Source organism: Rhinolophus ferrumequinum (genome assembly GCF_004115265.2).
Source record: "Rhinolophus ferrumequinum isolate MPI-CBG mRhiFer1 chromosome 15 unlocalized genomic scaffold, mRhiFer1_v1.p scaffold_54_arrow_ctg1_1, whole genome shotgun sequence".
Classification (NCBI taxonomy): domain Eukaryota; kingdom Metazoa; phylum Chordata; class Mammalia; order Chiroptera; family Rhinolophidae; genus Rhinolophus; species Rhinolophus ferrumequinum.
The window spans coordinates 11,742,735-11,759,651 of NW_022680357.1; the positions used below are offsets into that span (position 1 = coordinate 11,742,735).

General features: G+C 47.6%; 1 protein-coding gene across 2 annotated transcripts in view; it reads right to left on the bottom strand.

Annotated features, from left to right (window-relative positions):
- Window positions 1-248: 248 nt before the first annotated feature.
- The window catches only part of CPPED1 (calcineurin like phosphoesterase domain containing 1), a 77,527-nt gene continuing 60,858 nt past the window's right edge, over window positions 249-16,917 (bottom strand). For both annotated transcript variants that reach the window (XM_033101913.1, XM_033101914.1), the window contains exon 4: window positions 249-788. In XM_033101913.1, coding sequence (XP_032957804.1) covers window positions 559-788 — 230 coding nt within the window. In that variant the 3' untranslated portion in view covers window positions 249-558. The remainder of the gene's footprint in view (window positions 789-16,917) is intronic.

Consider the following 16,917-nt stretch of genomic DNA (forward strand, 5'->3'; position numbering starts at 1 on the left):
CTCCTTGTTAAAACGAGTCTGCATGGGACACACTGTTTGTTGTGTTACGAGGGAAAGGAGATGACCTTTGTTTTGCCGAGCACGGGAGGCACGACCACAATTTAACACGATCACTGGCACTTTGTTCAAGGAATTATCAAAGGTCGCAGTTGGATGTCAAGTTGGGACTGAGGTCCACAGGTAGACATTTCGCCATACGCTACCAGAAAACCATCGAATTCGGAAGCAGAGAACTTTAGCAAGTTGAGAAACATCATCAGGAGGATTTATTCAAACACCCGTGCGGCGCTATGCCAATATCATTTATTCTTTTATTGCCAGGCTCCAACCCCCATCCCCTTCTCTTTTTTAAAGGGAGGGCAGTTTTATTTCAAATGTAATTTAGGATAGGACCCAGCTCTCTGATTTCTGCAAAAGGACAGAAATGTCACAAATCTGCCTGGTATACTTTCATATTCAATAAGTGGTTGTGTGCAGCTGCTGTTTCTGGCAAAATAAAACATAAAAAATGAAAAAAGAAAGTGGAAGGAAAAGTGAATGCATCAAAAATGAAGGCAATCATTTTTTCTTCATCAAATCCATCAGGTCATCTTCTATTCCCCTCTCACTGAGCTCATCTAAACTGTAGTAGCGATGGATGATTTTCTCAGCGGTGACCACCACGACTCGGAGCCCATGGGTGTCTTTGCCCATCTGGCACCCGAGGGCGGACGACACCACCATGTCAAGCTTCTTGTAGGTGCCCCCTGCATTCCTGTGGTAGTGGCCTGAGAATACAGCTCTGATACCTGCAGGGAATGGAAACACACATTAGGGGGCCGAGGATTTCCATTTAGGTGACCTGGGGGCGCCAATGTTTTTTCCCTGTGAGCAACAGTATATGATTATGTTAAACGCATGTGTGTAATAAATGTGTTACCCAGTGTGTAATAAATAAGAAGGCAGCATATATGGCATCCAGACTCTAACTCATATGCACAATATGTCATCATCACGTTTGTCATAACTAGTACAGGGAAGTGCTAGGGAACAAGAGCACAGGAGGAAGACAAGGTGCATGGCTTGGGGAGAGATGAAGAAGGCTGAAGGAAATATTTCAAGGCCTATATAAGCAGCCTTGTGATGGAAGTTACACATCTATGAAAAATAATGTTTATGCAGTTCTAGTCAAGATAGCATAGCATGTTCAATATTTAATGTACCTCAACTCCAAACTTAAAGCAGTGATGGATAAAACATAAAAAAGAAAACCGAAGTACAGAGGTGGTCTCAAGACCAAAATAAATAGCACCATGGACCAGAAACAAAGCAGGAAGGCAGAGCAATGAGTGGGGTTACACTGCTGCTGGGAGTTCAGCTCTTATTAGAAGATAATTGAGACTGAAAGCACTTTCTGAGATGAGGAAATCAAGCTTGGCCCCCATTTGAAATAGTGGGGGCGTGAACGCCTCTGTTTTTGAAGGAGATGGAAGAAAACTGCTGCCCACAGCGTAGGGCCAAGGCCGCGGTGTGCTGGTGTAACGAGCACTGCAGAAGGGGAAGAAGACCTGATCAGTAACGCTCCCAATTTCCATGGTGTAAACACTCTTATCACAGCCGATTTCAAATCATCAACGTGATGTCACTGAAGTGGGAAGAGACGCCCGTAGCAGTCCATGACATAGTGTTTCCACCGTACAGATCCGAGCACTGAACACAGCCTTGAGAGCATGGATAACAGTCCTATGCAGCAAGGTCAGTAGAAAATGGCAAGTTTTGAGTGTGTGTTCTTTTTGCTTTTTAATATATTTAACGATGAGTTTGTATAATTTAATTTTTAATAATGGCTGTTTAACAACCAACTTATGAAATTACTGAAAACTTAAGAATTGGTTTTTGAGAGCAGGTCAGAGGTATCTCCAGCACACCAGTGGGCAGGGCTTATAGCAAGCAGCCTATGGATCAGCCTAGGGAGGAAGACACAGGTTCAAGTCGAGGAACTGAAACACGTTTTCCCAATATTACTGTGCGGCAAGGGCGCAAAAGCACCATTATAAGGCCTGGTCCCAGATGGTGGCTCGGGGGAAGTAACCAAAACCACTAGACAGGGAGAAGTTAGTCAAGAGAGAAAGTAAGAGAAAAACGAAACAAAAAATACCGCTTACTCAATTGAACCTGAAATAAAAAAATCCACCACCCAGGAAGAAATCTCATGCCAAGTAAGATAGTCCACAAACTCTTCAATCAGGAACATGAATTAACTCCAGATGATATCAGCCATATAAGACTGGAAAATATTTTAAATAAATGTGTTTAGGATGTCAGAAAGTCCTTAAATAAGGACTAATATCCATCAAAAGAGCAACATGTTATGAAGCAAAACAGGCATGAATTGAATGAGAATAGCTGGTAAGGAAAATTTAGAAATGAAGGACATAAAAGATATAACCATTAAATTTAAAACAAAAACAACTCTCAATAAATGGCATAAAATCTAGACTGGACACTAATGAAGGAGGAAATTCATGAACTAAAAGGTAGAGCTGAGGAATTGAACCAGAAGGCACCACAGAGACCCAGACACAAGCAGTTCAAAGAACCCAAAGGACACATTAAGAGGTTCCAATGGATGCTTAAGGGGAGCTAGAATAGGAGAAAAGATGAAATAATAGCAAGAGTAATTCAAAAAAATAACAGCTGGCAATTTGCCAGAATGGAGGAATATATGGATCTTCAGATAAAAAGTACTAAGTAGGATAAATGTCAATTTAAAACAACATATATCACGGTAAAATTGTGGAGCATCAAAGAGAAAAGCCTTAAAAAAGATATCATGGTAATAGTATTACAAAGAAACGACAATTAGATAGCAGGCATCTCAACAATACCAGAATCAAGGAGCGATCCCTTCAAAATGCTGAGTGCAAGTAACTATGAACCTCATATTTTATACATATTTATACAAAAGAAATACATGTTTGGACATATCAAACTAAAAGGTTACCACTTCCAAACCTTCACTAAAAGAATTATTAGGAGAGATGTTTTAGTAAAGGAAGGGATAAATTAAAAAAAAAATGATGAGCCAACACTGATAAAATACTTTGGTAAATTTAATTACCTACTTATTTTCTTTGAAAAACTCCATTTTTTAATGTTAAAGTGAAACTAAAACTCAAATAAGAAAATGAAAAGATAACCCATGGAATTGGAGAAAATATCTGCAAATCATGTATCTGACAAGGGTATAATATCCAGAAAATATAAAAAATTCTTACAATTCCACAATAAAAAGACAATAACCAAGTTAATAAATGGACAAAGGAGTTGAATAAACATTTCTCTAAAGAAGGTATACAAGTGGCCCACAAGCACCTGAAAACATGTTCAACATCTTCAATCATCAGGGAAATGCAAACAAAACACCAAAATGAGGTAACACTTCACACCAACTAGAATGGCTATAACCCAAAAGATGGAAAATAACAAGTGTTCATAGGGATTTGAAGAAATTGGAACCCTCATACAGTGCTGGTGGAAATATGAAATGTGGCAGCCGTTTTGGAAAAACACTTGGGCAGTTCCTCAAAAATGTTACACATATAGTTACCACGTGACCCAGCAATTTCCCTCCTAGGTATACAGTTAAGAGAAAGGAAAACATGACATCAGTGCAAAAACTGGACAGGAATGTCCTAACAGCATCCTTCACAAGAGCCTGAAAACCATCAACAACCTAAATGTCCGTGACTGATGAAGGGATAAATAAAAGGTGGTACATCCCTACCATGGAATGTTATTCACCCATAAAAAGGAACAAAGTACTGATACATGTTACAACATGTACTGACCTCAAAAACAGGATGCTGAGGGAAAGAATCAGATACAAAAGGCCATACACTGTATGATCCCATTTATACAAAGTATCCAGAATAGGCAAATTCATAGAGAAAGAAAGACTATTGTTTGTCAGGGGCTGCAGGAAGAGGGGATCAGGGGCTGCAGGAAGAGGGGATCAGGGGCTGCAGGAAGAGGGGATCAGGGGCTGCAGGAAGAGGGGATCAGGGGCTGCAGGAAGAGGGGATCAGGGGCTGCAGGAAGAGGGGATCAGGGGCTGCAGGAAGAGGGGAAGGGGACGGGGAGTGACCGCTGATGGGTACAGGATTTCCTCACGGAATGGTAAAAACGGTCTGAAGTTACATAGTGGTGATGGTCGCACAACCTTGGGAATATATTAAAGCCACCGAATTTTATACTTTAAAAGGGTGAATTTTATGGTGGGTGAATTATATAGTCCAATTAAAAAAAGGCAAAAAAAAGGTAGGGGAAGGGGCGGAGACTGGAATGATCCACGTGGTAATGGATGAGAGCTGGACACCTCAGTATGAGCTCATGTTTAGCATTCTATGGAAGCAAACAGTTACACCCCGTATAGATGTGCATACGTGCAGGGTAGTATTCAGACACACGTCCTTGCTCTGTCGGCTGCGAGTGTCTGAGAAGCAAGGTTGCATACTGGCATCGAGTACACCTAGCCTCCAGATCTTGGCGTCTCCAGCAAGACGAACTATGGATTCTTGGAGAGATGGCTGACTGTAAGGCTGGGGCAGGAATAATACAAGATGAGCCGGAGGATCTTTCAGAGCCAGAAAGGAAGCAAGTGCACAAAGACTCACCATGGTGAAGCATGTCTAAGGGACACGGCAGCCAACAGAAAGAGCTCCCACTGGCCAAACTTAACGGTCAGAAAAAAACAAAACAAACAAGAAACCCCTAATATTACATTATAACCCAAAGTATACTAATCCATGAGTGCAACTAATATAAATGACTAAATAGATACATGTGGGAAAAAGACACAAACCTCGCTACACAAGAGTAACAATAATTTATGGAGATCCTCTTCGGCCCTGGAGGAGGTGGGACACCACCCCCCCGGGAGGTGCGGGCCATGTGCAGCCACTTCCTTCCAAGAGTCACTTCACAGAAGAAACTGAACAACGTCAACAGTGAGGGTAAGTCCTGGTGACAGCATGTGCCCTTGAAATGACTGGGAGGAAAAGGGCGCTTTACCTGTGTGGTCTTCCCCAAATCCATAACCTCAGCATGCGAAAAACACCACAAATCCCAACAGAGACACAGTTTCTAAATGCTGACCAGTACTTCTCCAAGCTGCCAGCTGACGTCCACAGTTAGGGATGGAGAGCAAGGTGACCCAGCTTCCCCTACAGCCACGGGTGGGGAGGAACAGCTATTTCTATGTCATTAGGATGCAAACACACACAACTGACTCATTTCAGAGGGTAAAGAGGTGCTATCAGCTCACATTTCATGGTGCCCTTGAGCCAGCAGCCCTGTTTTCATAGAACTTTATCCTTCAGAAATCCCCAGCGAAGAGGCCACAGGTGTGGGTGGGCTCTGTCTGTGGGCAGAGACACACAGCGCAGGGTCACTGAGGCGGTCCGTCAGGTGCATTTACGGGAGGCTGAATAAACTGTACTAATCGGATGTGCTTTTTAAAAGAGGGAGATTTACTCGTACTGACAGTGAAAGGCACCCACTATGTTAAGTATAAACAAGATGTTCAAGTGCTGTGCGACCCGTTTTTGTACAATGAAGGTAACGTATGTATAAGAGGGTGTGTGCGCACGTGTCTGTACCCCCCAGAAAATTGGGGCGATCCCCACACTCAACTCCTCCTACTTGTGATTTCACGATGAGGATGGTGGGTACGATTAACGGGGGGGGGCAGCATCACTGTCCACTTCACTACTGTAACGTCTGTAATGAGCAGGCATTGGTCAGGTGATCATGAACAGAACATCAAGGTGCTATGAACGGCCAAGAGGTGGTGTGTCAGGGACCGGGGAGAGGACGACAGACGAGACGGAGGTGCCACCCTCCCAGGGCCTGAGCTGTGCGCTTCAACAGCTGCAGCTGGAACCACTGGATGGTGCCCACTGGGTCCCCGCTCAGACTGGAGGCCTGTGGAAATGACAGCTTCCTCGGCGGCCCTCCTGGGGTTTCGAAGCCTTATGGCCGTCGGAGGCTCCAACGGGAGCCTCTGCTATTAGTCCCGCCTCGGGGAGCCCCTAATGGCCAGTCGGAAGGCACTTAGCATTATTATTTCGCTGTATGCTAAATTATGTTTATGAAATTGGGCTCTTTATGCTTAATGCATAGCTGCAGACTGTACTATTCTGGAAGGAATGTTCGGCAATTTTGAAAGTGGTTCGCATTAGCAGTAATTAGCTGTAAAAACTCATTTGTGTTTAAATTTCACGCCATATTAATTGGCATTCGCGGCGACGCGAGTGTTAACGGGGACTGTTCAAGCGAGCGGTGGGACTTTCGGAGCAGATGTGGGTGGACCGCACAGCGGGGCCGCTCTGCAGTGGACAGTCCCATCCGTCTTCCCATCCCAGGCCCTAGGGCTCACCATTTACTGTTAATGTCACAAATCACAGAAAATGTGACCAAATGCGGGTTCTTACAGGAGCACAGATGCCTGGAGAGGACTAGAAACAGAGACGAAAGAGGCTGTCAGAGAGCAGAACCATGTGTCAAGGACCTTCCCCTCTGGAGAAAGAGCTCACCCTTCTCACCCCGATTATGATGTGGAATTTGACAGTTTGGAGTCCTGCATGAGAAACCACGCAAGGACCAAGTTTGCAAAGGGATGGTCAGGCAGGAGGCTAATGCTGTCTCAGACGCAGGAGCGCGTGAAGAACTCCCTTGGGTTCTGGGGCAGAGGTCAACCTTCTAGGCTGTTTCTGGTTGGCCTGGTGAAAACCGAGACACAGGGATGAGACTCGGGATGAGACACAGGGATGAACTGTGGGACCCTCCTCTTCGGTGGGAAGCAGAACCAGAAACGTGGGGAGTATCTGGTAGTGGGAGTTTCTGAGTCTATTTCCTTCCTCCTGGCAAGTGTGGGATTATGCTGTCCTTGTCATGCCCCAAGGAAGGGCAAATACTGAGGCAGAGTGAGTGGGGCGAGGATGGCACAGGACACTAAGGACTTTTCTTCCATCATCTGCTGAATCTGCCCAATGGGCAGAGTCATCTGCATTTTACAGATGAGAAGACTGAAGCCTGGAGAAAGTAAGACACTGAGGCAGTTACAGTTAGAACACAGGGCGGCCAGGATCAGAATGTGGGTGGTCGGATGTCAGAGGCCAAGCTCTCAACTCAGGTTCTGTCCTTTGGGACCTCTCCTTTGGTAGGTACCTGAAACTTGTGAGTCTTGACTTCCTCATTTGTAAGATGAATAATGAAACGCCTGCCTCGGGGGTGGCAGAGTGGTTTGGAGGAGAGCCTGGATGCTGGAAACAAGCACCCCGCAAACAGTAGGCCCATCATCCCCTGGAGACGCCCTCCAGGGCTGGGCCATCAGCGCACTGCGGGAGTGGGACACGCGCGACGTGCTGGCTCTGCCGCATCCGAGTCACAGTCCTGCCCCTTGCACACTGACAGGCCACGGGGACTTGCACGGAGTTTTACCCATCCCGGCTTTCTATTAGCTTTTCATAGGGAAGCATTGATTCACGACTCAGTGGAGACAAGGAATGTATTAATACATCGTGGTTTCCCTGACGGGGGATTGATTTTAGCCGTGTTTTCAAGGGTCGTGCAGCATTTCCATTCGGGCTGTTCATCAGTCATCGGGCCAACGTGCCTCCATCGCTCCTTTGTTGAGTATCACGTATGGATTGTTTCTGAATTATGAGCTGCTGCACGGAAATGACAAGCATCTTCTTAAATTACCGCCGGAAGAAGAATTCCCAGCAAAGGTAGCTCCTGCATCAACACAGCATGACTTCTGTGGCATTAGCTTCATATTTATTTCTCTACGGTATCAAGCTATGAAGATGCGATAAAAGCTGTTTTTAAGCTGTCTCCATTCAAATTCACTTCAAGTCAATCAGAGGACTGGGATGCAACCTCTGTATAACTTAATATTCTAATATCAGAAACGTGCCTCACGTCAGTCAGGATACCGGGGCCCACCCCAATACAATTTTGATATTAAAAACGGACTCCCTCACGGCCTGACTTTAGGCGCGGGAAGTGTAAACAAGTCCCAATTGGGCAGCTTCTGCTTTCATCCTGCCAGAGTATATGCAAACACCACGCACCTTTGCAATGTCAGCTCTAACAGTGAACTGTCATAAATCATAAGTCACACCCGATTTACTGTCTCAGGAGCAAGGAAGAAATTGTGACTCATAAAAAGAAAGAAAAGTAAGTAAAAATAGTCTGGGTGTGAACGTACAGAAAGCTGGTGTAAACAATCCTCCCTCAGCAGTCAGAGGCCTGGGTGGCAGAGACAAAGTCGGGGGACGGTTTTCCCGAGCAGGGCTGGGAGGTGCGGCTGATAGTCTGAAAGGGGTCCAGGCCCCCTGATTCGTGCAGCCGGAGGTTCTTCACTATTAAGTTAGGGTTTTGAGTTGCCAATTTGGGAATCCTAGATTCCAGCACAATCACTCTCTGAATGTCACCAGCACGTATCTTTTCAAATGCCGAGGCGCAGGGGCCCCAGACTGCCAGGGAACGTGGGGAGAGGAAAAGGCCAGCTCCACGTTCTCTGGGCGAGGCAGGAGGCTGCTGCTTCAGCCAATTTGAGGCAACAGACATTTGCACCGAGCTCCCTCTGGTGCAGGGTGCTGTGGGAGCGTCGGGGGGTACCCAGATCTACCATTCCTAGCAACCAGGAGCTTAAGGCCTGCCTTGCAGCTGGGGAGTAAAGAGCGATTCACAATTTAAAATGCGGACAATGAGAAAAACGTGGTTTAGTGGTGTTTTATTCATTGAACACCACTCTGCGCTGAGCATACTGCATACGTATCATCTTAGTTAAGCCCATGAGGAAGACATTACCCACCTGTTACAGGTGAGGGAATGAGGCACAGAGAAATTAAGTAACTTGCCTGGGGTCACACAGCTAGGATGTGTCCCTGGATCGCGACGACTCAGAGGCACAAAGTGCCGAGGATCACAACACTGCAGGCCCAGTGAGAGGGCCTCCTGGAGCAGGTGGCTTCGCCCTAAACACACCCCCAGCTGCGTCCAGTTCTCTGCTCGCATGTCAGACCTGGCATTTGAAGTCGGGTCACGACCATGGTGACGACAGTAACGAACCTTTATGGAGTGCTCACTATCTGCCAGACATTGTTCTCAGCACTTTACGTGTCTGCAAGTCACTGAACCCCCACAATTTCCCTATGGAGAAGGCAGGCTATTATCCCACTTTTGCAGATGAGAAAACTGAGATGCAGTGACAGTTAGTAGTTTTTGACCTCAGCCTGGAAGTGGCAGGACTGGCGTGAGAGTCTGGTCACTGAGACTTCGTTCCTCGGTGATCGACAAGGGAGAGCCTTCAAAGATTAAAAGGGAGATCGCCCAGGACAACGTGCGAGTCCAACAGCCTTCTGTTTACCCAGAAGTTCTGAGTCATGGCCGCCCTCCCTGTTCTTCCATCATGCTGGATAATCCCTGCCATCCTGCTCTCATCAAAGCCCTCTGACATGACTTACTCGGGTGGACGTTGTCAGCGTCCCGCCAGTGCCCTTCACAGGCTGTGTGTCCATTCTCCAGCTTGGGGGAGGGTTGGCTGCTAACAGGTCACAGCTGCCTGTTCTCCTGAGACCTGACCAGGCGGTTCCTTCCCCTTGGTGGGGGTCATAGCCAACGACCGGATGACGGGGGGCGGGGGGAGGTGGGGAGCAAAAGGTCAGCCCCCCGGACCACGTACCATATGATTCCGTTTAGATGAAATACCCAGAATAGGCATCTCTACAGAGACAGGAAGATTTCTAGGGCAGGGAGAGAGGGAGGGGATTTCGGAGGAAATGGGGGAGACACTGCTAAAGAGACAGTGTTTCTTTATCCAGTCATTAAAATGTTCTAAAATTGACTGTGGTGATGGATGCACAACTCTGTGAATATAAAAACCACTGAACTGTACACTTTAAATAAGTGAATTGAATGGTACGTTAATGGTATGGCGTGTCAAAAAAGCTGTTACAAAAAAAAAAGGGGGGGAATAATGACTATAATAGTCATAGCTATCATTTGTTGAAGCTCCATTACGGGCCAGGCACTGTGAACACGCCTCCTTATACGCATTATTTTAAATTCTTCAGTATTCCTAAAATGGATTGTTGTACCTGGGGGTGGGGGAGCTGGCCCCTGCCTCAAGGCGGGTCCACCTCTGTGTTAGGATTTGTGCCCCGGAGTCCTGGCTGGGAGTCTGGCTCCAGCTGAGAATATCTCCTGTGCTTGGTTTTGTCCTTTGGGGGGCGGGGGGCGGTCCTACATCCTCATATTCCTGCTTCCGGGAGCCCCCCTCACATGTCCTCCAAACCGGGTCTTGGGGCTATGTACCCAGGGACCCCGATCTGACCTAGGCGGGTCAACTGGGCCTCCTGCGGCCTGTCACTCGTCTGCGGTGGCAGGAGCAGCTTGAGGGCGCCCTGGGGCCCGACTTCTCCCACCATCCCACCTACTTTAAAAAGAACAAAGGCTGTCTATTAGAGCGTCAGCTTACTCTTTTCAGTGGCTTTTACATTTTCTTTCCATTATTTTTCTTTGTTGTTTTCTGCCCTCACAAGTAATGCAGTTGAATTAACTATGGTCCAAATACTGCAGCTGTAAAGAACCAGGAAGATCTACATGCACTGATATGGAAAGAGCGCCAAGAAAAATGATGTGAAGCCAGTGCAAAAAAGCATGTACGGCAGCCTTCCTTTTGTGTAAGAATAAAAGGGAAAATAAGCAAACACACACCGATGCAAACACTGACCCTCAGATCAGAAAAAAATATATGTATTTGCTGTATCTCTCACAAATAATAAAAATTACAGCAATCTAGGTAAAATGTCAGACAAACCTGGGTAAAGGGTGTGTGTATATATGTTCTTTTTTACTTGTAGTTTTCTGTAAGCTTAAAAATATGTCTGCATAAAACGTTAAAAAAAACCAATGCATGCTTGCTAAAAAAATAAGATAAATGTAAAAATGCAAAACATAAAATAAAAAGGCGGCGAGGGAAATCTCTTAGAATCTCTTCCCATTTCAGGAGTTCAGTGTGTATCGTCCAGATAATGTAAATGTCTACTAATAATACAAGTATTAGATATAGGCCTATAGAAATACTCATATATACAAATACATATAATTTCACACCAATGACATATGCTGTCTATGGATTTGCAACTTGCTTTTATTCTCTCAACACTATCTTTTCATTGTCCCACTCAGGACCTACAGCTCTACCTCAGAGCTATCCTATAAAATCCTGAAAACTGTATTTCGGTATGTAACATCGAGGCTGTCAGACGGTCATTCTATATTTTAAACTGGGGGGTCAGATGGGTTCAGAGCCTTCCAGCCCTCCAGGGACTGCTCAGGCGGATGGGACACTGGCTCAGTGAGCGCAGCTTCTGAGAGCCCTGGGACCTGGAGCAGGGCCACCTCCTGGGAGGAAGGAGTCCATGCCCAGATGGATGGCAGGGTCTCAGGGCAGCAGCCATCTGCCCATTTGCTGAGGGTCATTAGCACAAGAAGAGACTCAAGTCAAGCACCCAAGCCAAGCAGCCCTGCCTCTGCGTGAGCTGACTGGGGTGAGGGGGCATTATCCCCTATAGGAGCCAAACCCCTACCTTCTGAAGGGTGTGAGCGGTGCAGACGGCTGGTGACGACTTCATTACCACGGGACCAGGTGGTCCTGGGCTGTGCTACTGCTGGGTTCATGCCTCTCCTGTGGCCACGCAAACATCTGGTCACCTCAGGCATTTGTTCAGATGTCTGGTCTACCTGCTGTGAAACACCTGGCTTGTCTTAAGGATTCACAGCCACCTCTTGAAATCCTTTCCCTGTCTTTCGTTTATTTATTTTTTACCATCCGCTTGGGTAGGAAGTAACAGCCCAGCTGTTGAAATGACCTTCACCCAAAGCGAGCTCATACTCCATAAGCAGAGGAGATTTTTCTTTTTCCTAAAAAAAACACACAAAAAACACCCCAATTTCCTCCCTTAAAAACAAAAAAGAAACCCCAAAAATAACACATGTAAATTACATTTTTCTTGCTTCACCTAAATAATAATCAACAGAAATTATATTCTTCCCTTTCAAGGCTCCTCTTAATGGAAACTACAGAAGGGGAGAGAGGGAGATGAAACCGCCATTCGTGACAGCAGAGAAGTAGATCAGAGAACCCCACAGGCTGTGCATTTTCAGCTTCATCAGGACGGAAGCGGTTCCAACACAAAAGTCCCAAAGACAAGCGGATGGGAGAGATTCACTGGTCACCACGCCAACACCGGAAGGCAGCCGAGAGGGGCCCAGGCCCTGCTTACGGCACGTTTCCCCTTCCACCACTGCACCCCCTAATTATAAAGGACAGCAGCCGTCCCCACTTTGGAGCACGGGAGCCCACAGGATCCTGGGTACAAGGCAGTGTTGCCGGGAAACAATTCCCCTCCGGGGCCGGAGGGCCTGGCGGCCCTCGCCTCCCCCCGAGCCCCCGCCAGAGCCCAGGGACGGTGACTTCAGTGCGGCATCACACTTCCCCACCAGGACTCAGGACTCATTATGCTCCTGCACCGTCGGACTCACTCCCCTTATTCTCTCCTACATGGGAGGCTGTGCTCAATGTTTAATTTTTCCCCTTCCTGACGACTTGGCAATTCAAAACCTGTGTGTGTGTGTCAGAGAAGGGCTGTATTTTATCATGTTAATATTTGGCTGCCAGAAAAGTGGTGACAGCTTGGGGTAGAGGTCAGGTGACTGCCGAGCTGTGTGAGTGTGGCACGTCCATCCACCGCTCGGAGCCTCAGTGTCCCCATCTGGAAGGCAGGAATGATACCACCCACCCCTAGGGTCGCTGAGGAGATCAAGTGAGAGCCGTGCCCGAGGTCACGCAGCAGGAAGCTGCGTGTGACGTACTCAGGCGGCTTTCAATAATTATACCTTCCTCTCATCCTTCTCCAAGTATCTGATCAGAAGGTCTTTTATTCATTTGCACAAATTACATCTCCCCCCCACCCCGCTATTCATAATCTCTTTATTTTTAAAAGAAGATGGCAGGCTTGCATGTGAGAGGGAACGTGGGGCACACATTAAGGTTCCCATCCAGAACGGACAATTTTCTAGATTTCCATTAGCCGTTTTCAGGTCCTGTCTTAAACACAGCTGTCAGGACAAGAGGCTCATTAAAAAGATTGTTTTGACTGACGGCTTGTTCGTGTATCAGATTGGAAATCCATCCAAAAATATTCGAGGGAGGTAGTCAGACGTGGCGGCAAGTCACGGGAGGGAGGGTTTTGTTTTGCAGAGCGATGAAGATGAAATTGGCTCGGGAACAAGTGCTCTCGGTCAGACTCGAGCCAGCAGGTCCTAGAGGGCGGTGCTGCAGCCAGCGAAATGTGAGGAGCACGGGAAAGTCAGTTTCGTTGTAGTGTCTGGGGAGAGAAAGGTTCCAACCAGGCAGAGATTCCTCCAAGATCACGGCTTTCGCCAAATCGGAGTGCTTTTCCACGGCCATTTAGCAGGTGGCCTTTCCCGGGCGCTGTCTGTCCCCATGCTCGCTGGATGACACAGCCGCTGCTGTGACCTGCGCCACGCCACCTGCCCATGATTCCGAATCCGTCCCCAGCCCCGACTTAGTTCCGGGACTGCTTCAAGGACCTCACTGACGCCCCTGCAGGCACCGCACACACTCACTCAGTGCTTTCGCCCCAATGTCTGCACCTCCTTTGGGGGCTCCCTGGGCCAGCACAGTCACCTGGTAATGCAGGAGTCACCCCAGACTCCCTCTCCTCCTCGGATGTGCATCCTGTTGGTTTTTCCACCTGGACCCGCTCGTAGCCCTCTCTGCTCTCCATCCTCTGGGCAGCCTTTGGTCTTTGTGGCTGCGGGTCTCCTCATCCTCCTGCCTTCCCATCTGCCTTCCTTTCTGCCTCCAGATGTGTCAGGACATTCAGCTCTCAGTGGCTTAAACCAGTTAAGGGTGTGCTTGTGTTGATCTATGACGGCTGCTCCATCTCACAGAAAGAAAGGAGGTGGGCAGTCAGAGTGGGTGTAGCAGCTTAAGAATTTCGCTAAGGATCCAGGCTCCTTCTGTCTGTCTGCTCTGCCACCCTCAGTGTGTGGCTTTGTCCTCAGGGCTTCCAAGTAACATGGGGAGGTAACACTGTGTCCAAGTTCCAAGCGGGAAGAAAAGGGAAGCCCCACTTACTAAATTCCAGTACTGGGACACACGGCCACAAGTAGCTGCAACAGGGTCTGGAGAGAAGTGTTTTCAGCTTGTCACACTGGGGCCCTGAACAAAAACCAGGGAAGGAAGAAAGAGAAAAATGCATCCTGGACAGACTGAGCAAGGCTCTCTCTCTGAAATGCAAAACCGATTGTGCCACTTGTCCTGGAAACTTCCCCACGCTTCCCGAGCACCTGAAGTTCCCACTTGGCCCCTGCTCCGTGTCACCAAACACCTGCACCCTATTCCTGTCACCGAGCAGCTTCAGCGCCGGCTCCAGGACACGCTGGGCTGTCCTGGGGCTCCCATGCTCTGCCTGTGTCTTGAATGCCCTCCTCCTGCCCACATCTGCCTGATGAACTCTTATTCATCCTTCAAGACCCTAGTTGCTCCTCTCCTTGGGGAAAACGTTCCTGTTCATGGTGATTCTCCCTCCTCTTGCTCAATGAACATTCCTCTACTTTTGACCTGCGATTTCTTGTTTCCACCTTGGTGTCCCCTGCTGGTCTGGGAGAGCAGAGACCAAGTCTATTTAACCGAATATCTATCTCCAGAATGAACAGAATAGAGCTGCTGCTCTGAAAATGACTGTTGGTTGGATGGTTGGATGGTTGGATGGATGGATGAATATATGAACCTTATGGCAACACAGAAGCTATGTTTTAGGTGGTATCCTGGAGGACAAACAGAAATTGCCCCTCTTTGCCAATGTTACCTAAAGAAAAGGAGAGCCCCAGGATTCTCTGATACTACAGAAGAACCACCATGCTCCTGAGGTGTTATCCTTTCGTGAGGAAACCAGGCCTCCTGAGGGGTGGGAGTCAGACAGAGTGGAATGAGCACTGGTTCTGAATCCTGTCCGTTACTTAAGGCCGCACGATGAGCCCCTTTACCTCCATGGTTTTAAGAGTGGCAGCAGATCCCTCGTGCAGTTGGTGTGACGCTGTCTCCAAGACGCTGTGTGGAAACCCCCTGTTGCACGCTGGGACACAGTGCTTTCCGGAGCTGTTTTGGAATAAGGTGTGATACGGGGTCCTTTCCTCCTTTCCAGGGGAGACAGTGCTGGTTGCCTCCCAGTGTCCACGCCCCTGTTCTCTTTGCTAAAAGAATCCTGGTTTTGTTCTGGGAAATGTCCTGCTCTGGGAGGTCAGGGGCTTCATCCCCAGAACCCGGATGGAGGCAGCTATGGCAATTCTCTTCCTGTGGCCCCTTCAAGGGTTGGGAAAGGACCTGTGTAGCCCAGGTCTGGGTAGGGAGCTGTGGGAGAATACCTACTGGGGAATGGGGGTCTTGGGAAAGTTTCTGCTTCTTTTAAAAAGCCCCCTTTGCTGCCTCTGGGGACTGTCAAATCTGAGCGTGAGCTGTGGCAGCTGCCGGAGAAGATCCAACCCAAGAGAAGGGCCACATGGGGTGGGGGGAGCAGAATCACAGAGAGATCCTGGTCCCTGAGTTTGCTCGACAGTCTGAATCTCTCCCAGATTTCTATTTACATGAGATGATAAACTTCTTAATTCTGTGCGCCGGGTGAGCTGGACGACAGCCAAAAGGAAATAACACTAGCCTATACATTTTAGAACAGTAACTCTCCTTTCCGGGTGACCAGTAATCCGTTTCTGAACACTCTATAAGCCAGCCTTTGGAAGCGCTTACAAAACAAGAGGTCCCAGGACGTTTCCTTCAGTGTGGGATGCAGGTTCCATGGGAATGTTGTTTTGTCAATGACCTTCTTGACATCCTTTCTACTGCTTGGGAAACTGCTTTCCGAAGCATCCTGCGTCCAACGGAACCGGGGCTGGGATCCAAGGCAGTGCCCGGCACAGAGGAGGGAGAAGAAGGCGGCTCAGTATCCTTAGGCCACGTCCACATGACAACTCAGAGGCCACTCAGAAGTGAGAAACAACCATCAGGCAGAGTGTGAGTTATTAAAACACCCAAAACACGGTCAACCAGAAACAAAGAAAGAAAACCTTTTCCTCCCTCAGATGTGAGCCTTTCACTTGTGGCTAAAAGAAGACATTCAGTGTGGAAAGTGCTAAATGGCATACAGTTTTGAAAACTGATGGCTCTGTAAGTGGCAACAGTGACTGATCTGAGGTCCCCACACCAGGGGTCAGCAAACCACAGCCCACTGTCTGTCTGCTTATAAGGAATGTGAGCTACAAATGCTTCTTACATGAATAAATGGCTACATTTAGGTTTATACAAGTACTGATTAATCGCCCCAGTATTGCCCGGGTCCCACAAAGTCTAAAATGTTTACTGTCTGGCCCTTCACAGACACAGTCTGCCAACCCCTGACCTAGACTTCATTATAGGGATTCTTTTCATCATTCTTGTCCATTTTTTGAGAAACTTAGAAGATGCAGATGAGTACAAAACGTAATGTAACATTTATATTTCCACCACCCACAGACAGCAAATATTAACATTTTATAAGATCTGCCTTCACAGTTTTTAAGAAAGAAAAAATTATAATTATGTAATTTTTATCCCATTACAGCCAAAGTCCCCTTTGACTTTGTCCTGCTGGACCAGAGGCACTTGGCTTCACCTTTCTAAGGGGTGGGCACCTCTGGCCGGAGGATCAGTGACCTTGACAAGGTGAAGATGGCTGTTCCATATCCTGATCTGAAGGCAGGAAATGGGGGGGGTGGAGGGGCACTGACCACAGTGCTTCCGTG